Source organism: Hyaena hyaena, unplaced genomic scaffold (assembly GCF_003009895.1).
Source record: "Hyaena hyaena isolate Hyena2069 unplaced genomic scaffold, ASM300989v1 scaffold_1828, whole genome shotgun sequence".
NCBI lineage: Eukaryota > Metazoa > Chordata > Mammalia > Carnivora > Hyaenidae > Hyaena > Hyaena hyaena.
The window spans coordinates 16680-34957 of NW_024082464.1; the positions used below are offsets into that span (position 1 = coordinate 16680).

Sequence of the window (18278 nt, forward strand, 5' to 3'; positions counted from 1 at the left end):
AAAGATTATTCAAACAATGATGCCTCGGATTTTGTGAATACGTTAATCTATATTTATATGGAGAAAAATGGTAATGTTTCCCAGTTGATTTAGGCTATTGTTAAGTGAATGAAGACTGACTGAGATAGGGCCTCTCTTATCTCTTTCATCATATCAAGGTAGTTTGTTTGGAATATTTTTATTTTTTTCTCTTTAGAGTTTATATACAGTAAACAGCTTTCCAAATAATAAATGTAATTTTCAGGTGTTCAGGTGCCATGAAAGCTTTAAATGTAGCACAATTATAATGGGAAAGCAGTGATTTCATATGCTTAGGGTTTTTATTACTGTTTTTTATTTGCAGGATGAGTAAGAGATACTTACAGAAAGCCACAAAAGGAAAGCTGCTAATAATAATATTTATTGTGACCTTGTGGGGGAAAGTTGTGTCCAGTGCAAACCATCATAAAGGTAAGCTCTTCTGGTTTTTTTCCTCACGTCTTTGTGGAATGTGACTACCTTTAACACAGACTGTTCTATTCTCTCTTCACTGGTCGATTAGTTTTAGTAGGTATGGGTCCCTCCCTGGTCATTCTCTTTATTAACAATGCCAAGAGCGTTATCCTTGGTGTGGCTTTGATAGGGAAGCATGATGATTTAAATGCTTCCAGGATTACTGCCATTTTTGCACAGAGTTCAAAGAGTTTGAAATTTTGACTCTGCCTTTCCGCTGTCACTTCCATTTTCGAGGTATTGATGTTAAAATGGTTAGCTGATATGTAATAAACGTGAGTTTCAAATTGCAGTCATTATTGTTAATGAAAGCATCTTTAATGATCTGTTATCTTAATAATGTATATATGTAAATTTCCCCTCAGTGCTTTTTGTGAGTCATATTTCTTCATGCCAGAGTACCTCTTTCACCACCTTTTAGACTCTATCCCTAGTACAATATTCAGCAGGATCAATTCAGAACAGTGAGAATATTTGTTTTTAACATATGTGTTAAGCCTGACAGCTCAGGCCCTTTCTGTCCTCTCTCCTGAGCGTAAGACTCAGTATAATGAATAACTACCTTTTCCAAATGAATTAAAATGGGGCTATTTCTGAACTGTCCCTACCATAATGAAGTATTCATAACCTGAATAGTCAATTTATATTTTTCTGTGAAATATGATGTTGCAATTCAATATTGAGTCCCTTTAACATTTAAATTTTATTTTGAGGGAAAGAGGGAGTTAAGAGTGCCTTGAATTTTGTAATACTTAAATTAGTTACACATGTGCACTTAATTAGTGTCACATGGAACATTAACACCAGGGAGAGGAAGGATGTGATATGAGAGAGTCATGACTCTTAGACAAAATCTTTACCCCCATGTTTAAAAGCAAAAAGAGACATCTTTCAAAATACGAGAGTTTTATGAAGCAGCTCTTCATATTTCATAATCCTGTTTTCACCCCACAGTGTGTGTGGTGGTGTACACATATAATATTAATTATATCATGTGTCTTTTAGAATTTCCTTCTTTCTTTAATACAACATACTGATCCACAAATCAACTTTAAATCGTCTTTGATAATTGTTATTAGTGTAAAATTAAACAGATGGCAAGGAGGACGTTATTCCCCATGCCTCCAGTTGGCAACAATGGACAAAATCTAAGGACAAAGCAGTGTTAAGCACTCATCTCTTTTTCTGAGAGAAGTTGGGGGCGGTGGTTATAGGAATGATGGGTGTCACTCTAATGAAGCAAGGGTTCGTGATAAAGATACTTTCTCAGCTCAAAGCCAAGTGATAGGATCCATGCAAAATGCCCCTTTTGTTATAAACTAACTTACACTTAAAATAGTAAGTATAATGTCTATGTAAGTCATGTCCATAAAATGAATATGTGGTTCATGCTCACCACCCAACTGAGAAATGTAGCATCTCTAATACTCTGGAAACTGGCTATGTCTGCCACTCTGATTTAATTCCTTTGCCTCTTACATCCCCAGATAATCACTATTCTTAAATTTTGTGATTATAATCCTTTTGCATTTATTTCTAATTTCACTGTGTATCTATATTTCTCCAAATGGCATATTCCTTAATTTTGGCTGTTATTTTATTTACATAATAGTATTATACTGTATTTTTCTGTAATTTGCTACTTTGCCCAAGAAGTATTTGTGGGTGTTGGCATATAGCTGTAGTTTATTCATTTTTTTTTTACTATTGCTTCATATTTTATTGTATGAAGTCACCACAATTAATATATTTATATTCTGGTACATGAACATTTGGCATTCTATACTCTTGCCATTACGAACAATGCTTCTGTACATATCTGTGCACTTCTCTCCCGGTGCGTGTGTGCAAGAGTTTTTTGGAACACATTCTGAGGAGCAGAATTTCTGGTTTTCAGGGGGTCCATGTCTTCAGACTTATCAGATAATGTCAGTGGTTTTCCAAAGTGGTAGTAGTAATAAAGTAGTTCCAGGTATTTTCTCACTATCTTTGTAACCCTGCTGTATGTGTACATATATTTCCTCTTTCTGTGTGACTAGTGCTCAGTGTGTCTTATCTCTTTTCTTGATTAATCTAACAGGAATTGGTCAATTTTATTCATTTTCAAACCATCAACTATTGCCTTTGTTGATCCTCTCCTTTGTGTATCTTCTTATATGTCATTACTTTCTGCTCTTTAGGACTTCATTAATTGTATTTATTTTTATTTATGTAACAAGCACTTAAACTCAGGTATTTGTGGGGAAGTAAAACTTCCTGGATTTCTCAGTGCTCCAATAAAAAGCCCCAGCCTTCTGAGATATATCACACCTATAGTTAATTATATAGTTAATTGCTTTGATTCAAAAGGATGATAAAATTCTCTCGTCCCCTCAAGTAAACTAAATGGTTAACAGCTTAGATTAGGTCCCTAGTTAAGCTCTCATGTGCCAAAAAGATTAGGGCATTACCTTTCTAAGTATGAAACTCAGATCTTGGAGACCTCTGTGGTTTCTCTGGCTCTTAGAAAGATGTATTTACATTGAAAAGGTTAGAGTGAGAACTCAGGGTCCTTTCCAACTCATCACAAAGCTTCAAAAGATTTTTTTTTCCTTTCAGGATGGGAGAGGATGACTGTCTTCTCCAGTATAGAAGTGGTGAAAATCCCATTCTTTTCTGTCATTCACCTATAAAGTATTTAGCTACTTATGTAGGACATTTGACCGGGTTTTCATTATGAGTAAGGCTTGAGCCACAGAAGGCCAATTTACTTATTTATTGGGAGATAATCATAAGAAATCTATATTTGATTCAGAGCACCTTGTATAAGCATTCAGGATAAAAGTTATAAAGCTGATTACTAAAAACTCAATAGCACTATTCTAAGAGCTTTACAGATATCGAGTCATTTAATCCTCATAACAATCTCTGAAGTATGTATTATTATTAAACCCATTTTAAGATCAGAAACTGGCAAAGGAAGTGAAATAATTTGTCCCTGTTGGCTAGTTAGTAAAAGAGGCAGGATTCAAATCTAGGCAGTCTTGCTCTATATAATCATGATATATAGCTAGTAGTGAATTCCTTTTTATACCATTTGTGGTTAGGTTTACTTCCTCAATCTGTGGATTGGTATCTTTCATGAACTTTAAAGGAATTTCAGGCATTATCTCATCAAATATTTCTTCTATACCATGGTTGCTACTGAACTAGAGCTCTGGTTCTGTTTAGGTCAGCTTTCTCACAGTGTCCTCTGTGCACCTCAACCTTTGTGTTTTCCATCTTTACGTCACTCAGTACTGTATTTTGGGCTATTTATTCACATCTTCCTACCACACTAGTTCTTAGTTCTCCTCAGTCTAATCTCTCTAATCCATATATTAAGTTTTAGTTTCATCTATTATATGCTATTCAAAATTACTTTATTTTTTTGGTGAATTGGATTTTGATATTGATTTATTGTTGTTATTCATGTTTTCATTTTCCCTTTTTATACATTTTTTTATGATATATATTTTGTATATATATCATATGTTTTAAAATAAATATAATTATATATAATATATATTAAGATTATGTATATTTATATACATACAATATATAGAGAACATATTTTGTATACATACAATATATAATATACAGAGAACATATACTATGTATATATTGTATATATAACACATGTTTTGTATATATTATATATATGTTTTATAATTGAGTTGATGATTCTGCTTTCTGAAAAATTTGTATCTTCTTCCTGGTGAATCTCACTCATGATATGTATTTTAAAGTTTTGTGATCTGAAAAAAATTATAAACTAATATTCATTGGAATCATATTTGTGAGAATCTTTAAGGCCTGTGCTTAGGATGCATTCTTTCCAATGATTTGCATATTACCATATGTCCTAGGTAAGGTTCTCCAGAAACAGAGCCAAGTCAGGAATTCTTGTTTATGTGATTTATTAAAAGAGGGCTCTCAGGAGGAGAGCAAGGGCAGCAGGATAGAGCAGGAAATAAAGGCTAAACACAAATAGCAGTCTCAGCTGGAGAATAGCTTGGTCAGTTCCTTTGGAGGGGCTCTGAAATGTGAATTGCTCCACTGAGTTGGCCTCTCCTGGAGATAAGATAGACAGCCTCTTCGATCCTTGTCTCCACTAGTCATTGGCTGGTCAAGGCTCTTGATTGTCTCCCTAGGGAACTGGCTCTTCTTTTGCAGAGGGTAAACCTCTAAAGAAGGGAAGAGCTTTGAACATTCTGCTAACATTCTGCTCACATTCACAGCAAGTGTAGTAAAGGTGCACAGCTGATAAAAAAGAATCTTGGTAACATAGCAACATGCCAGTACTGTATTCCATTACTGTCCATTTTTCATAGCCCTCATATCCACTTGCTGCTTATGTAAGTTCACTTCATCCAGGCAAAGTTTATCAAATTGGTCACAGTTTGCAATTTCTAAGAAAATCTACTTGATGAGGAGTAGTCAGGCCCCACCCAACTTGATAATGCAGTTGGTCAAAGCCATTATTGATATTCATGATCTGTCCAGCCCCCTAGCCATTTTAGATCTAAAAATCTCCCTTTCCTTCAGCCAGCACTTCTCCTCATCTGGGAGGCTTGCTCGATGTTTTACTCAGACCACATATCTGAGGATTCTGAGCCCAGGATTACCATACTAATGCTATCACTGTACTTACAAGCTTATAGTTATATTGGGCATGAGGATGCCAAAAAATGGCCCAGTGAATCATCTGAGAGCCTAACATACTCTCCCTTTCCCCTCCCATTCATAGCAACTACCCTTTTCCTCATGGTCATCAGGGTCATTTGCCACATCAATATTATTCATTACTTTCTTTCTTATTGGTCTATGGGGTTTACCAGGAAGCAGTTGTACCTTTGTGCTTAGCTCAACTTTTACTCTTTCCCCTGGTTAAAGTATTCCCTTTCTGGGAACCAGTACTCTTAGACTCATAGAGTCTATCGGTAGTTTTCATAAGAGTATTAAGTTGGGGTAATTCCAATAGAATATTTGTTTTACTCAGTAATTTTTATGTACCTGCAATAAGGACTGAGAATATATCAGTGCATAAAAGAGGCAAAAATTTTTGTCTGTATGGAACTTTTGTCCTAGAGGTAGGAAAACAGATAATAAAAAGAAAAATAGTTTTATCATATAAGTACTATGGAAAAAATAAAGGAAGGAAGAGATATAAGAAGTGTTCAAGAGGGATTGTAATTTTAAATAAGGCCTTTGGGTAAGAGTTAAAGTTTCCACTGGAGCCAGCCATAGACATATCAAGGGGAAAGATGTTCCAGGCAAAGTAGCAATAAGCATGAACGGTTTCGAGTGGGAGCAGGCCTGGAGACAGGAAGAAGGATGATATGCATAGAGGAGAGAATGCAAGAAAGACGGTGGTGGGAGATTAGGTCATTACAGAACAGGTAAATAGAGAAGATGAAAGAATGGAATAAATAACTCTAAAATATCAGTGCCATACCATTGTGCTCTCAAGAGCACCCAAATGGAGAATTCTGTTACTCTGTTTTCTGAACATGATATAGAAACACTAGAAATCCAGAGCATTTGGGTTTGAAAAATGAGATATCTAAAAATCCGAAAATGTCACCAGCTTAATAAAATATTCTGAGCTTTGGGAACCAAAAGTCCCTCACGCACAGATAAATAAGTTTATTGCTCAAACTGCCATGGAGATTCAGTCCTGAATTCTCATGATTGTACTGAGCTGGGCATTTTGGGAAGGGATGGTGATTAACTCAGAGCATTGTGACAGCCAGTCAGAAAGCATAAGCAGTATTTCCCCCTTGGAAGCAATTACATTAGGTCCAGCTTCAGATATTAGGGATCAGAGAGGAAACATTTCAGTTTAGGACTTGAAGTTCCCTACAGAAAAATATAGTCATTAATCTTAGGAGGCTAATGCATTTTCTTGCCTTTTCTTCCTCTACCCATCATGTCCAAACTAAATCTAAAGAAAATGAGTCATCACAGGATATTTGGGTTGGAAAAAGGACTTTTTAGTATAAATGAAATATACACAAGTGAGTTATATACAAAACAAAATCAGAATTCCTTAGCTAAGATTTAATACATATTATCCTCATTGTCTTACAAAGTAATTACTAGTCTGAGTTGAGACTTTTGATTAAGTGGAATTTTTTCAAAGGACAAAAAATTAAAATTCAGATGATTTTTAGTTCAAAGCTTGGATGAGAGAGAGCTGTCATTTAATTTTTGTTTTTTGGTAGCTCTTTATTTCTTGTTTATTTTGATAGATTATTCATTTATCTAACCAATGACCCAGTAAAAAAAAATGTGTATTGAGACTGTTAATCTATTTTGAGGGTCAAGTTTTAGATCAAGTTCTAGAGACTTAAAAGTAAGCAAAATGGTACAGCATAGGAAATATAGTCCATAGTATTGTAATAGCATTATATGGTGACAGATGGTAGCTATACTTGTGGTGAGCACAGAATAACTTATAAACTTATCAAATCACTGTAGTACACCTGAAACTAATGTAACATTGTATTTTGACTATACTTCAATAAAAATAAAAGTGAGCAAAATAGACATGACCCATGTGCTGTGAAGCTTACAGTATAGTCAGAGAAGAAAACATTAATCTGATAATCAGGCAAATATTTAACTAAGATGGTGTTAAAGCATTATAAAAATAAAATTTCAGGATAAGAGTATCTAAAATGTAAAATTTCAGGATAAGAGGGTGATCAGGGCAGTATTTTTGAGAAAAAAGGCCTTTGAGCTGAGTTTTGAATGGGGAGTGGGAATTAAGTAGGCAGAGGGTGGAGCATCCAGGCAGGAGTAGCAGCCTGTGTAGGATGCTGAGATACTAAGAAACAGAATGCTCTGGAGCTAAGGAGATCTCTGTGTCTGCAGGGAAAATAAGCAAGGAGGGTAGTAGTGCTCAGTCAGCTTGGGAAGGTGGCTGGTGTATTTCCTTTGGAGCCATGTTCAGAATGCTGGTTTTCTTACAGTTAAAATTGAACCAATATAGCTATGAGATTAATAGATTCTCTTGAGCTGATTTTCACCTGACTATGATGTACACCAAAGTTTAAGAATCCTGATTTATTTATTTATTTATTTATTTATTTATTTATTTAACATTTATTCATTTTTGAGAAACACAGAGAGAAAGAATATGAGTGAGGGAGGGGCAGAGAGAGACAGAGACACAGAATTTGAAATAGGCTCCAGGCTCTGAGCTGTCAGCACAGAACCTGACATGGGACTTGAACCCACAAACCATGAGATCATGACCTGAGCTGAAGTCAGTCACTTAACTGACTGAGCCACCCAGGCACCCTACAAATCCTGATTTATAATTCAACATCCATTCATGACAAAAACTCTAAACAAAGTGGGTTAAAAAGCAACATATCTCAAATAAAAAAGGCCGTATGAAAAACCCTTAGCTAACATCAGACTCAATGGTAAAAAACTGAAATCAAGAACAAGAAAAAGATGTCCACTCATTATTTTTATTGTACACAATACTGAAAGTCCTAGCCACAACAATCAGGTAAGAAAAAGAAATAAGAGGTATCTGTATTGGTAAGGAAGCAGTTAAGCTGTCACTATTTGGAGATGACATTATATTACACATAGAAAATCCTAAAGGCTCCACCAAAAGAAAAAAAAAATTAGAAGTAATAAATAAATTCAGTAAAATTACAGGATACAAAATTAATACCCACTAATTGGTAGAGTGTCTATGCTCTAACAAAGAGAAATTAAGAAAACATTTCCATTTACAACTCCACCAAAAAGAATAAAATACCTAGGAATAAACTTAGCAAGGGAGATGAAAGCCTTGTACTCTGAAAACTATAAAACATTGATAAAATCCATAGTGTTGTAAGGATCTTGTTTGTGAAAACAATTGTATTAATGTTCCCGTAGAAATAAAAATGGCCAGAACATAAAACTGACATAATTCTGGACTTGTTAAAAAAAATTTTTTTTTAATGTTTTATTTATTTCTAGGAGAGAGAGAGAGAGAGACAGCGTGAGCAGGGGAGGGTCAGAGAGAGAGGGAGTCACAGACTCTGAAACAGGCTCCAGGCTCTGAGCTGGCAGTCAGCACAGAGCCCGACGTGGGGCTCGAACCCACGAACCAGGAGATCATGACCTAAGCGAAAGTCGGACGCTTAACCGACTAAGCCACCCAGGCGCCCCTGCATAATTCTGGACTTTTAACAACACATTTAATTATTTTATTTAATTTTAAGAATAATACATGTTCATTTGAGAGATTTTGGTGACAAAGAGAAATATCAAGAAGACAAATACGGTTACTTAGAAATCTTTCACATAGTAATTATTAGATGTCATTTTTGGTATATTTTCATCTGGCTTAATTTATGAACATATTAAAATGTCTGAGAGCTTGATCTTTATTCATTTATTTATTCACACATTTATTGACACGGACACAGGTGTGTGAGAGACTGAAATGCCCTGAGCTGGGGATTCTGTTTTAAACTGTGAAGACAGAGGTGTTGTTTTCCTGGAGTTTATCCTTCTATGTCCTGATATTTTTCTTCTCTCTTATATTTTAAGATATCTCATACATACAGAATAGAACATATATGTACATTTGCAAGAATAATTATAAAGTAAAAAACTGGACAACTGCCAACCAGGATGAGAAATAGAATATTGTCAGCCTCTCACAGCTCCTTATGCCTCACCAGGATTGCAACCCCTCCTCCTACAGATGTACTCCTTTCTTGATTTGCTGCCTCTAAAGAACAGAATATAATTTTGTGTGGTTCTTAATTTCATAAAAATGGAATCCATTATGGGCGTATTTTTAACTGTTATTTCTTGCTTACCCTCAAAATTTTCTCTAGAGATTCATCTATGCTGTGACATAGGATTCCGCTATATGAATATACTGTTGTGTGTTTATTTCTTTTATTATTGATGGACATTTGGGTCTTTCAAGTTGTTGGTTGCTTTTAACAATGCTGCTATGGACATTATTGTACATGTATTTTTCCTTACATGTCAATAATTTCCCCAGAATATATTTCTAAGATAAGAAATTTGTGAGTCATATGATAACCACATATTTAACATCCCCGCTGCTTTGTATTATTAACAGTAAATGATGTATATTTACTAATATATCTAAAACTATTCATAAACACATATCTTAATTGGGACATAAGAAAACAGTGTACTCTAAATTCCTTTGGTAAATTACTTACCCTAGTGTTAGATTTCTTTGGGACTTTTTTGTTTGTTAGTACTAATATAAAATTCTTGTGTAATAATCATTTATATGTAATATAAATTCATTAAATTTATTAATAAATTTTCATATTAATTTCTTTACATAGTTAACACTATGACAATTTCTAGGTCAAAAAGAATGAAACATGCTTGTATCATTCAGTGTTTACTTGAGAATGAGGAGATCATATTAGAGTGGTTTAAAATAGGGAATTGGTTATAAAAGTGTTGAAAGGCAGGAAAAGGAAACAAGGAGTAGACTCCCCAGACACAGGTAACTGCAGAAAGCCATTCCTGCCCCTAGAGGTGGAAGGGGGGTGGTGGGAAAGCAGTGTTACCCAGAGCTTCTGAATGTATTTGCTCTTGAGGTTGCTGGAACACTGGTACTGCTTTCAGAATCACTTCCACTGCTACTGAGCAGGAAACCTGCACCAATTCTGATGCTGCCAGACTCTCTACTAATGCTGCAAACGTCCACAGGTATCTACATTATCCTTCCTTAGCACTTCTGAAGCCAGAAACAGGAAAAATAAAATAGATGGCTCTTTGTCTCCCTTTTTTATGAGAGCCTTCCTCCGAGAAACAGACTCCAAGATGGAATTCAATGTGCAAGAAATCTATTGGGGGAGACACTTTCGAAGTACAAAGGGATCAGGAGCAGGAGTGGATGGAGGTGAGCCTTCAGAGCATGAGGAAGTTCTGGCCCCTGTGCAAGGAAAGAAGAAGGAAGGAAAGTTGAGGAGGAAGAGCCTCAAACTTCAGTACAGGTTTGAAAACATCTTGGCCAGGCCAATTTGGAACCCTTGAGCAAAGGTTACCCTTTGGAGAGAGTCCCATTATGTGCTGTAGTATTCCTGTCATACTCAGTCACTGACTGGTAGCAGCTGAGGGAATGTGTGGCCTTGATGGGAGCCTATAATGGATTTACAGGTGGAGGAGGTGGACATTATAGGTCAACTATGTTCTTTGCAGTGGGTTCTTTTGAGTGAGATCTAAGCACACGTCTTACAGCTGTCATACCTCGATGGGCAGTATCTAAGTGGCAAGGAAATTTGATAAATCTAATATCTAAGATTCTATCCCATTTCAGTACAGAGAGGAACATAGAATGATGAATGTTGGAGAAGAAAATGACAAATATCTAGCACAGGAATACTTATACAGGAATGTGTATTATATGTACAGGAATATTTATATTATCAGTTTACTCTCTTCCCTCGCAGAGGTATATAAAACATCCCATCTCACCACTCTGACATAGATATTCAAATTTTAGTTAATATTTCTAAGTACTAATGAATGAATAAATTTTGAACTCTTAATTTTCTATTATTTGCATTATTCATGTTCCTTTGCCAATTCAGTGTTTCTTACTGTTGATTTGTTTGGAAACCTTACATAACTCTTAGAACTTGATCATGTTAATTGTGTATTTTCAGTTTATATGCTTTTCAAATTTAATGTTGTTTTAAAGTAATGTTTATATTTTTCAGAACACAAAGCATCCTACACTTTTGTTGGAGAAATTTTAGAAACTATGTAAAAATATTAAGAAATTTTATAACAAAATCTTACACATATATTACTATTTATTCTTGAATATTACTCATATAATATCAAGAATACATCATTATATCCATAGATTTTTCTTCCTTACTTATTATATTGCAAGCATATCTTCATGTTTCCTGTGAAAATATTTAGCCACACTATATTATTAGGTATTTAAGCTGTTTATTTTTCTCTGTTAAAAATAATCTTGCAATGAACATTTGTATGTGCAACTGTTTTTCCCCATATCTATTAATTAGGTTAGATTTTTAGTGATGGAATTATTAGGTCAAATGACTTAAACTTTAAAATATTACCATGTTTGGATAATGATATTTTTAACTGTAAAATAATTTGTATTCTTTTTAGAATATTTGGAAAATCTAATATGATCTAATATACTCATAGGATGTTATTAATATTTATTATATGTTAAATGTATGCATATTGATGTATAGTGTCAAGTTGCAAACATCCCTATTTACATTCCCATCAGCAGACAGTTTACACATTCTTGTCAACACTGAGATTTATCATTCTATTTCATCTTGGTTGAGTTCATCTTGTTTTAATTTTCAATTTTTGGGGCACGTGGGTGGCTCAGTCAGTTAAGTGTCCGACTTCGGCTCCTGTCATGATCCCACTGTTCGTGGGTTCGAGCCCCATGTGAACTCTGTGCTGACAGCTCAGAGCCTGGAGCCTGTCTTCAGATTCTGTGACTCCCCCTCTCTCTGACCCTCCCCTGCTCACACTGTCTCTATCTCTCTCTCAAAAATAAATAAAACATTTAAAAATTTTGCAATTCTTAATTACTAAAAGGATACGTATTTTCATTGATTTTTTGATTACTGATACTTTTATTATCTTTTCATGCATTGTTTTTATTAGATGACCCTGTTTTTCTTTATAGTTTTATGAAAGCTCTTTGTAAAGAACAAATGCTTTGTGTCTTGTGACCAGTAGTTTATATTTTGCCTACTCACTGTGTTAGCACACACTGTGTGTGAGCCTCCAAACCCCAGTCTGTTTCAATCCATGCTTCTTTTATTAACTTGGAGATAATCCTGCTTTTTTTCTTGGTTGGGGGTGGAATATCTGGATACTTTTAAGACAGTTTCTTTTACCTTACATTAAAAAAAAAAAAAGATTATCGCCAATATATATGTAGGTTTAGTTTCTTTTAAGTATGGAGTAAATCTTTCCAAGCTTAGATTTCAGTTTTCAAAGAAAACCTTACTGGGATGCCTGGGTGGCTCGGTCAATAAATCGTCGGACTCTTGGTTTTGGCTCAGGTAATGATCTCATGGTTTGTGGGTTTGAGCCCCACATCGGGCTCTACACTGGTGGTGTAGAGCCAGTTCAGGGTTCTCTGTCTCTCCCTCTCTCTCTGCCCCTCCCCTGCTTGCAGGTACTCTCTCTCCCAAAATAAATAAACAAACTTAACAACAACAACAACAACAAAAAAAAAAAAAACAAAGAAAACCTTACTTTTACTTTGCATTTAATAATGATTTTGTCTTTTTTGTTCTGTTTTATTTTTTCCCTCCTTTGTTTGTGGGTCCCCTATTGTGTGACTCTTTGGGCTTCTGGACTTGTCTTCTAGTCTTGTATTTTTTGTCTTTTTGCTTTATGTTTTTTGTTTTGTGGGAGGTGGGGATACCTTCATCTTTATTGTCTAAGCCTGTGTAAAATTGTATATCTTTTTATACTTTTAATTTCTGTGTGATATTTTGTTGCCTAATGTTCTCTTACCCCCATTTATAAGTATTTCTTCTTACATTATCTTGCTTCTAATATTTTTTTTTTCCTTCCTTTGTTAGTTTAGTTTCTGTCTTCCATGCTAGAAGCTTTTCTCAGATAGCTAATACCTAATCCCAAACTGTCTGCTCTGGAAACTCTGGACCCATCAGTGGGGCTTATAAAATTTGAGATTCAATTTAAGATGATGTGTTAGGGCTTTCATTGGAGGCCCAGTGATGTCAGTACATTTGACTTTTCCCTTTTGAACTGGCCAGATTTCTTAGAGAAGAATCCTTTAATCTCTTGGCTGAGAATGTCAGAGAGTTGAAAGGTAAGACCAGCTGGAGTGAGCAGTTACATCTCACTTCATTCTGTAGTTGATTCAGTATGGTGCCCACAACCTCTCCTCTCTCTTGTGTTCCCCAGTCCAGACACTATCTCTGTGTGTCTCTCCCCAAATAATAAACCTGCAAGCTTTTGCTGAGTTGGCAGGTGGACAGTTGCCTGATGACATAGAATGATGGAGAGTAACTAGAGATTTAATTGCCTCTCAGACAGCTTTCACCAAGGTTTCTAATTATTGTCTTCAATCTCTCACCCTTTCCACACCAATCTGCTGCTTTCAGTGCCTCATTCTGTGATAATTCTGCACTGCCAGTCTTGAGATTCTCTTTCTTGAGACCAGCAAATTCATTCGAAAATTTTGTTGCCATTGCCTTCTATTTAGATGCGTCTTTCAATTTACCTTCTTAAATCAGAACACTAATGATGTTTTAAATTTTATTTTTTCTGTTTTGTTTTCTTTTGCATATTCTTGTTAGACCCTGTTTTACATCCATATATCTCTTTGAGAGTCTCATGAATTCAAGATTTTTTTTAAATAATAAACCTAAAGCAGAACAGGTCTACTACGAGGAGAATGGATCTTACTATTTCAGGAAATAAAATAGTTTTTCTGGTATTGACAGGTTTGATAGTCACTGGATGAAGTTGCATGCTTAAAAAAGATAAAAATCATCAAGCATGTATTCTTTCTTGATTGTGAACAATTCATTCATTGAAAAATATTTAGTAATTTTCAGGTATATACTGGACATTGTGTAGTCATCAAAAAGCATTCCATAAATTATTTGGGGGAATTTAAGGTATTCCTATGGCTGATCTGCTTTGTGTAGCAATAATCAAAGGAAGTCAAAGACATCTTGAATTGGCTTAACCTAGAATTTGCTAGTCCTTGTTTACTTAGAGGAGTGTTTCTCAGCTATTTTCTCATTTTTTACATCCTAAGGGGCTTTTTAGATTTTTTCCCCCTAATTGATCCCCAGTCTTTTGAGATTTTAATACCACAGATATGCTGTATATATGGCTATGTGCTGTATATATAGCTGTGATTTATAGTTGGGGGTAAGATTTTTTTCTCATGAATCAATATTCACCCTTGTTGAAAATGAATGACCCAGAGTTGGTCAGTTTTTGTTAGCATGATACCCATTTCATAGTACTCTTCTCCTGTCATTAATCACAATTTATCAAAGTCCCTAGTAACATATTGACATAATAGACCTTAAAGACTTGGAGGAGCTAATATCACCTAGCAGATCAATAATCTACATTTTAATGAGTTTCTATGACCGCATATTTGAGGGAAAATGTTCTTTCATATAAAGAACATATTTGAGGGAAACTACTCTTTCATAATAAAATAAATCCTATGTATTTTCATGAGTATGATAAGAAAAAATGTTGGCTTACTGAAGTACTAAAATTTGTGTTGAATCACATCAGCCTCCTAACCTTAGTCCTGTGAACATGTTTCCTATCAGGTTATCAAACCATACTGTTCTATAATTTTTATGGTAATATATGTTATCAGGCCACTGAGAATCAATATTCTTGGTATCTTCTGTAGTGTCTACTTTTTCGTATTGTGAATTTCATGTCTGTATCACTAACACATTGGATATCTGGATAATAGGAAGTCATTTACCTAGTAATTTAAGTCTAGTCATGATATTTGAATATTAATAAAATAAAATAAACAGGACACAAGACCAGATATTAAATTACCAAACAGAATGACTACTTAGCTGATCACTCATGATGAACATGTTTACTTTTCCAAATAAATTGTTTATACGTTCACAGTGACTATGGGAGACTGCATCTGTAGGATAAACAGATTGCGAGACTAATTTGAAATGGTAGTATACATATCTGATCAGAGTGGTGAAAAGAGAAAAAAAAAGAGTCAGGAGAATTTAAGGTTTGAGCTGAATACCCTTGAATAAAACTCTGAAATTTTAGCTTCTTTATTCATAAAATATGAATAATAGGTGCTTATTTTCCTATACTGATTCATAGAGAGATAAAAAATGATAATGTGTGTGATATTTCTTTTAAAGTGCTGTAAAATGTCAGTTATAGTTTCACTATATATATAATTTAAATTTTACTGATAATACTTTTATAAATATTGGTTGTTTTGAAAGGCATTTCTTGGGAAATAAAATTAAAGTGTGAGTCATATAGGGAACATTTTCTTTCCCTTTTGAAATATGGTACAGAAAATGATCAGTCCCTTAATTATCTGCCCTGTATATTATCTGCCTATACATTAAATTAATATGCTTTTGCAAATATATACCTGTAGGAGTATTTTGAGGAAACTCTTACCTGTTAGTAGAGTGTTACATGTTGTTTTGTAATATATTTTCAAGTTATATCTAGTTCACTGGAAGATTAATGTTGAGAAAATTAATTGAAAATTTTACCCGAATTGAACCAAACTGCATTAAAAAAGAAATGAAAATAAACTATAGATAAAAGTGACAGCTTCACTAATAGAGGATTCAGGGAGGAAATATGTTAAGTTATTAGGTTATTTGTATAGTAGTTTTAGTTTATGTATTTTTCCTAACTTTGCAAATGTCTTATCTCAATACAGATGTTACCTAAATAAAATCGGTTGTATTTGTTTCCTAACAGAAATATGCTGCTCTAACATCAATACAAAACACTGTAGCAAATGCTCCTCCAGAATGCTAATGCTAACTAGACATTTAGATCCAAGACAGGTGAAGCAATTTTCTTTGCAATTTATATATTTCTAAAATTTATGTTAAATGAACTTTGTAAATGAGATTATTAAAGAAAAACACTGAAGAAATTTCACCTTTCTAGGTAAATCATATTGGTATATAATTATATCCCAACATATTTCTCCTACGTATTTTACATATAATGGGTTTTTACAAAATAATTTATACTTACCAACATTTGAGGACCATTAAGTTCCAGAAATAAAATCAAATTCTCATTGTTTTTTTCCTTCCAAACATTCATTCATACATTTATTCATTCATTCATAAACATGGTTTGAGTATTTATCATATGCCACATTATTCTTAGGCTCCAGGAGATCATCACAATGAATTAGATCATTGTGTTCTCAGGGAACTCATCAACTAAAAGAAAAGCACATTTGTGTAATGAAAGTACGAACACCATGAGTATATAAGAAAATCTTAACCATTCACATATAAGGACAAAGCATGTGCACATATATATAACAGCAGTGGCAGAAGAAATGATAGAGGCAAGTTCATATTAATGTTGAGAAGTGCAAGAAGTACAAAAAAAAGTTACTAGAAAGTGCAAAAATCTGTCAGCCTTAGAGTGTCCATGTAGGTAGGAGATGGCTGATGTGTTAATGGATGAGTAAAGGACTTGTATGGGAGGCAACATGTAGGCAGTGAGAAGGCAGCTAAGGGAAGGATGAGAAATCCATGTGGGAAGTAAGAAGGAAGGATGACTGTAAGCTATGATCACAAAACAACTTGTTTGATGAAACACAACTGGGAGATGAACTTGAGTCTTCAGTTTTTACCCAGTGACAGCTTGGATTTTTGAAATTGTAGAACTTTTACTGCTTTAACTGAACAGTTGTTCTAATCTCTTTGTATTTTTATGGAGGACATTAAATATCTCTATCAAAACGTGACTGTTATTCTCAGAGCTGTTTTTCGTCAGGTGGTTGTTTTAGGTTGCAATTACAGTTCTCATTTAACCACAAAGCAAGTTTTTATTTTAATTGCAATAGTATTCAGGTTATATGAATAAAGACTATAGCTCTAATAAAGTTCTACCTTTCTATCACAGAAACAGGTAAAACCCGATATTCATTATGGTTTTCTTACTTGAACTTGTTTTGGGGTCACGATTTTATTTTATCAGACTACAGAGTTCTCAAATAAGCCATAAACTTCTATGAAATTGTCTTATTAATAAAAATTCTGTATCACCTTGGTAGAAGTAGTAAAATGATTCCCACTCATCTTTCAGAAGTATTTTTTTAACTTGAGTCTAATCATTTAGAAAATGCTCTTGGAAGTGAGTATGTATATTTGATCAAAAGAAAGGCCTCAAATCCTAATAGCTTGAGGAACGTATGCTAAGGAATATGAGATGTGAAGCCACAATAATATTTACAATGCATTAATAAGTATAGAGAAAACTCTTTTCTGTCAGACTTGCAATGGAAGTCAGACATGCAATGGCAGAACCTCTGAAGATACTCTAGGATATTACTATTGATCAGTCCTAGAATTATTTTTCAAGGTTCACTTTGTTCTTTAGCTAAATTTCATATTTCAAAAAGAGTCTGGACTCTTAATCTGGGCTCTAAATGTATTACTTTATTCCAAAATGTAGATTGATAGTACTTTCAATAACATCGTGAAAATGAACAAAAACTTATTTTATATAATGAATTCTGTGGTCATGTCAAGCACAAACACTGCATTGTACTGTTTGTGAGGAAATAATGGCCTTATGCAATGGGATTAGGCATTTTGTCAATAGGAACATCCTGGACCCTTTCCATATGCTATGTTGTATTTTTTGTATTTTTTATACAATCTTCTTTTTGGATCGTTCACATGAGTGCTAGTGGCAAAGGGCTTTAGACTTTAAAGTTATCTAATGATTGCTTATGCTTCTTGGACACACCGGGGAACCTTAAAATATGAAGTTTAATTCCAGATGCTGAGGCACTCTCTTTGGAAAATAGGTAATCTTTCCAGGGGGATACTAACCTATTTCAACTCTCTAGGGGATTTTTTTAAATGTTTCAAATCCGGCTTCTCTGAAAGCCCTAACACTAACTCCTCATAGGGAACATTTCTGTGCTAAAGAAATTATTAATGAATCAAAGGTTGATTATCGAGTCACAGTGT

General features: G+C 34.3%; 1 protein-coding gene across 2 annotated transcripts in view; it reads left to right on the plus strand.

Annotated features, from left to right (window-relative positions):
* The first annotated feature begins 344 nt into the window (after positions 1–344).
* The window catches only part of TAFA2 (TAFA chemokine like family member 2), a 153560-nt gene continuing 135626 nt past the window's right edge, over positions 345–18278 (plus strand). For both annotated transcript variants that reach the window (XM_039224955.1, XM_039224954.1), the window contains exon 1: positions 345–450. In XM_039224955.1, the coding sequence (XP_039080886.1) occupies positions 345–450 (106 nt within the window). The remainder of the gene's footprint in view (positions 451–18278) is intronic.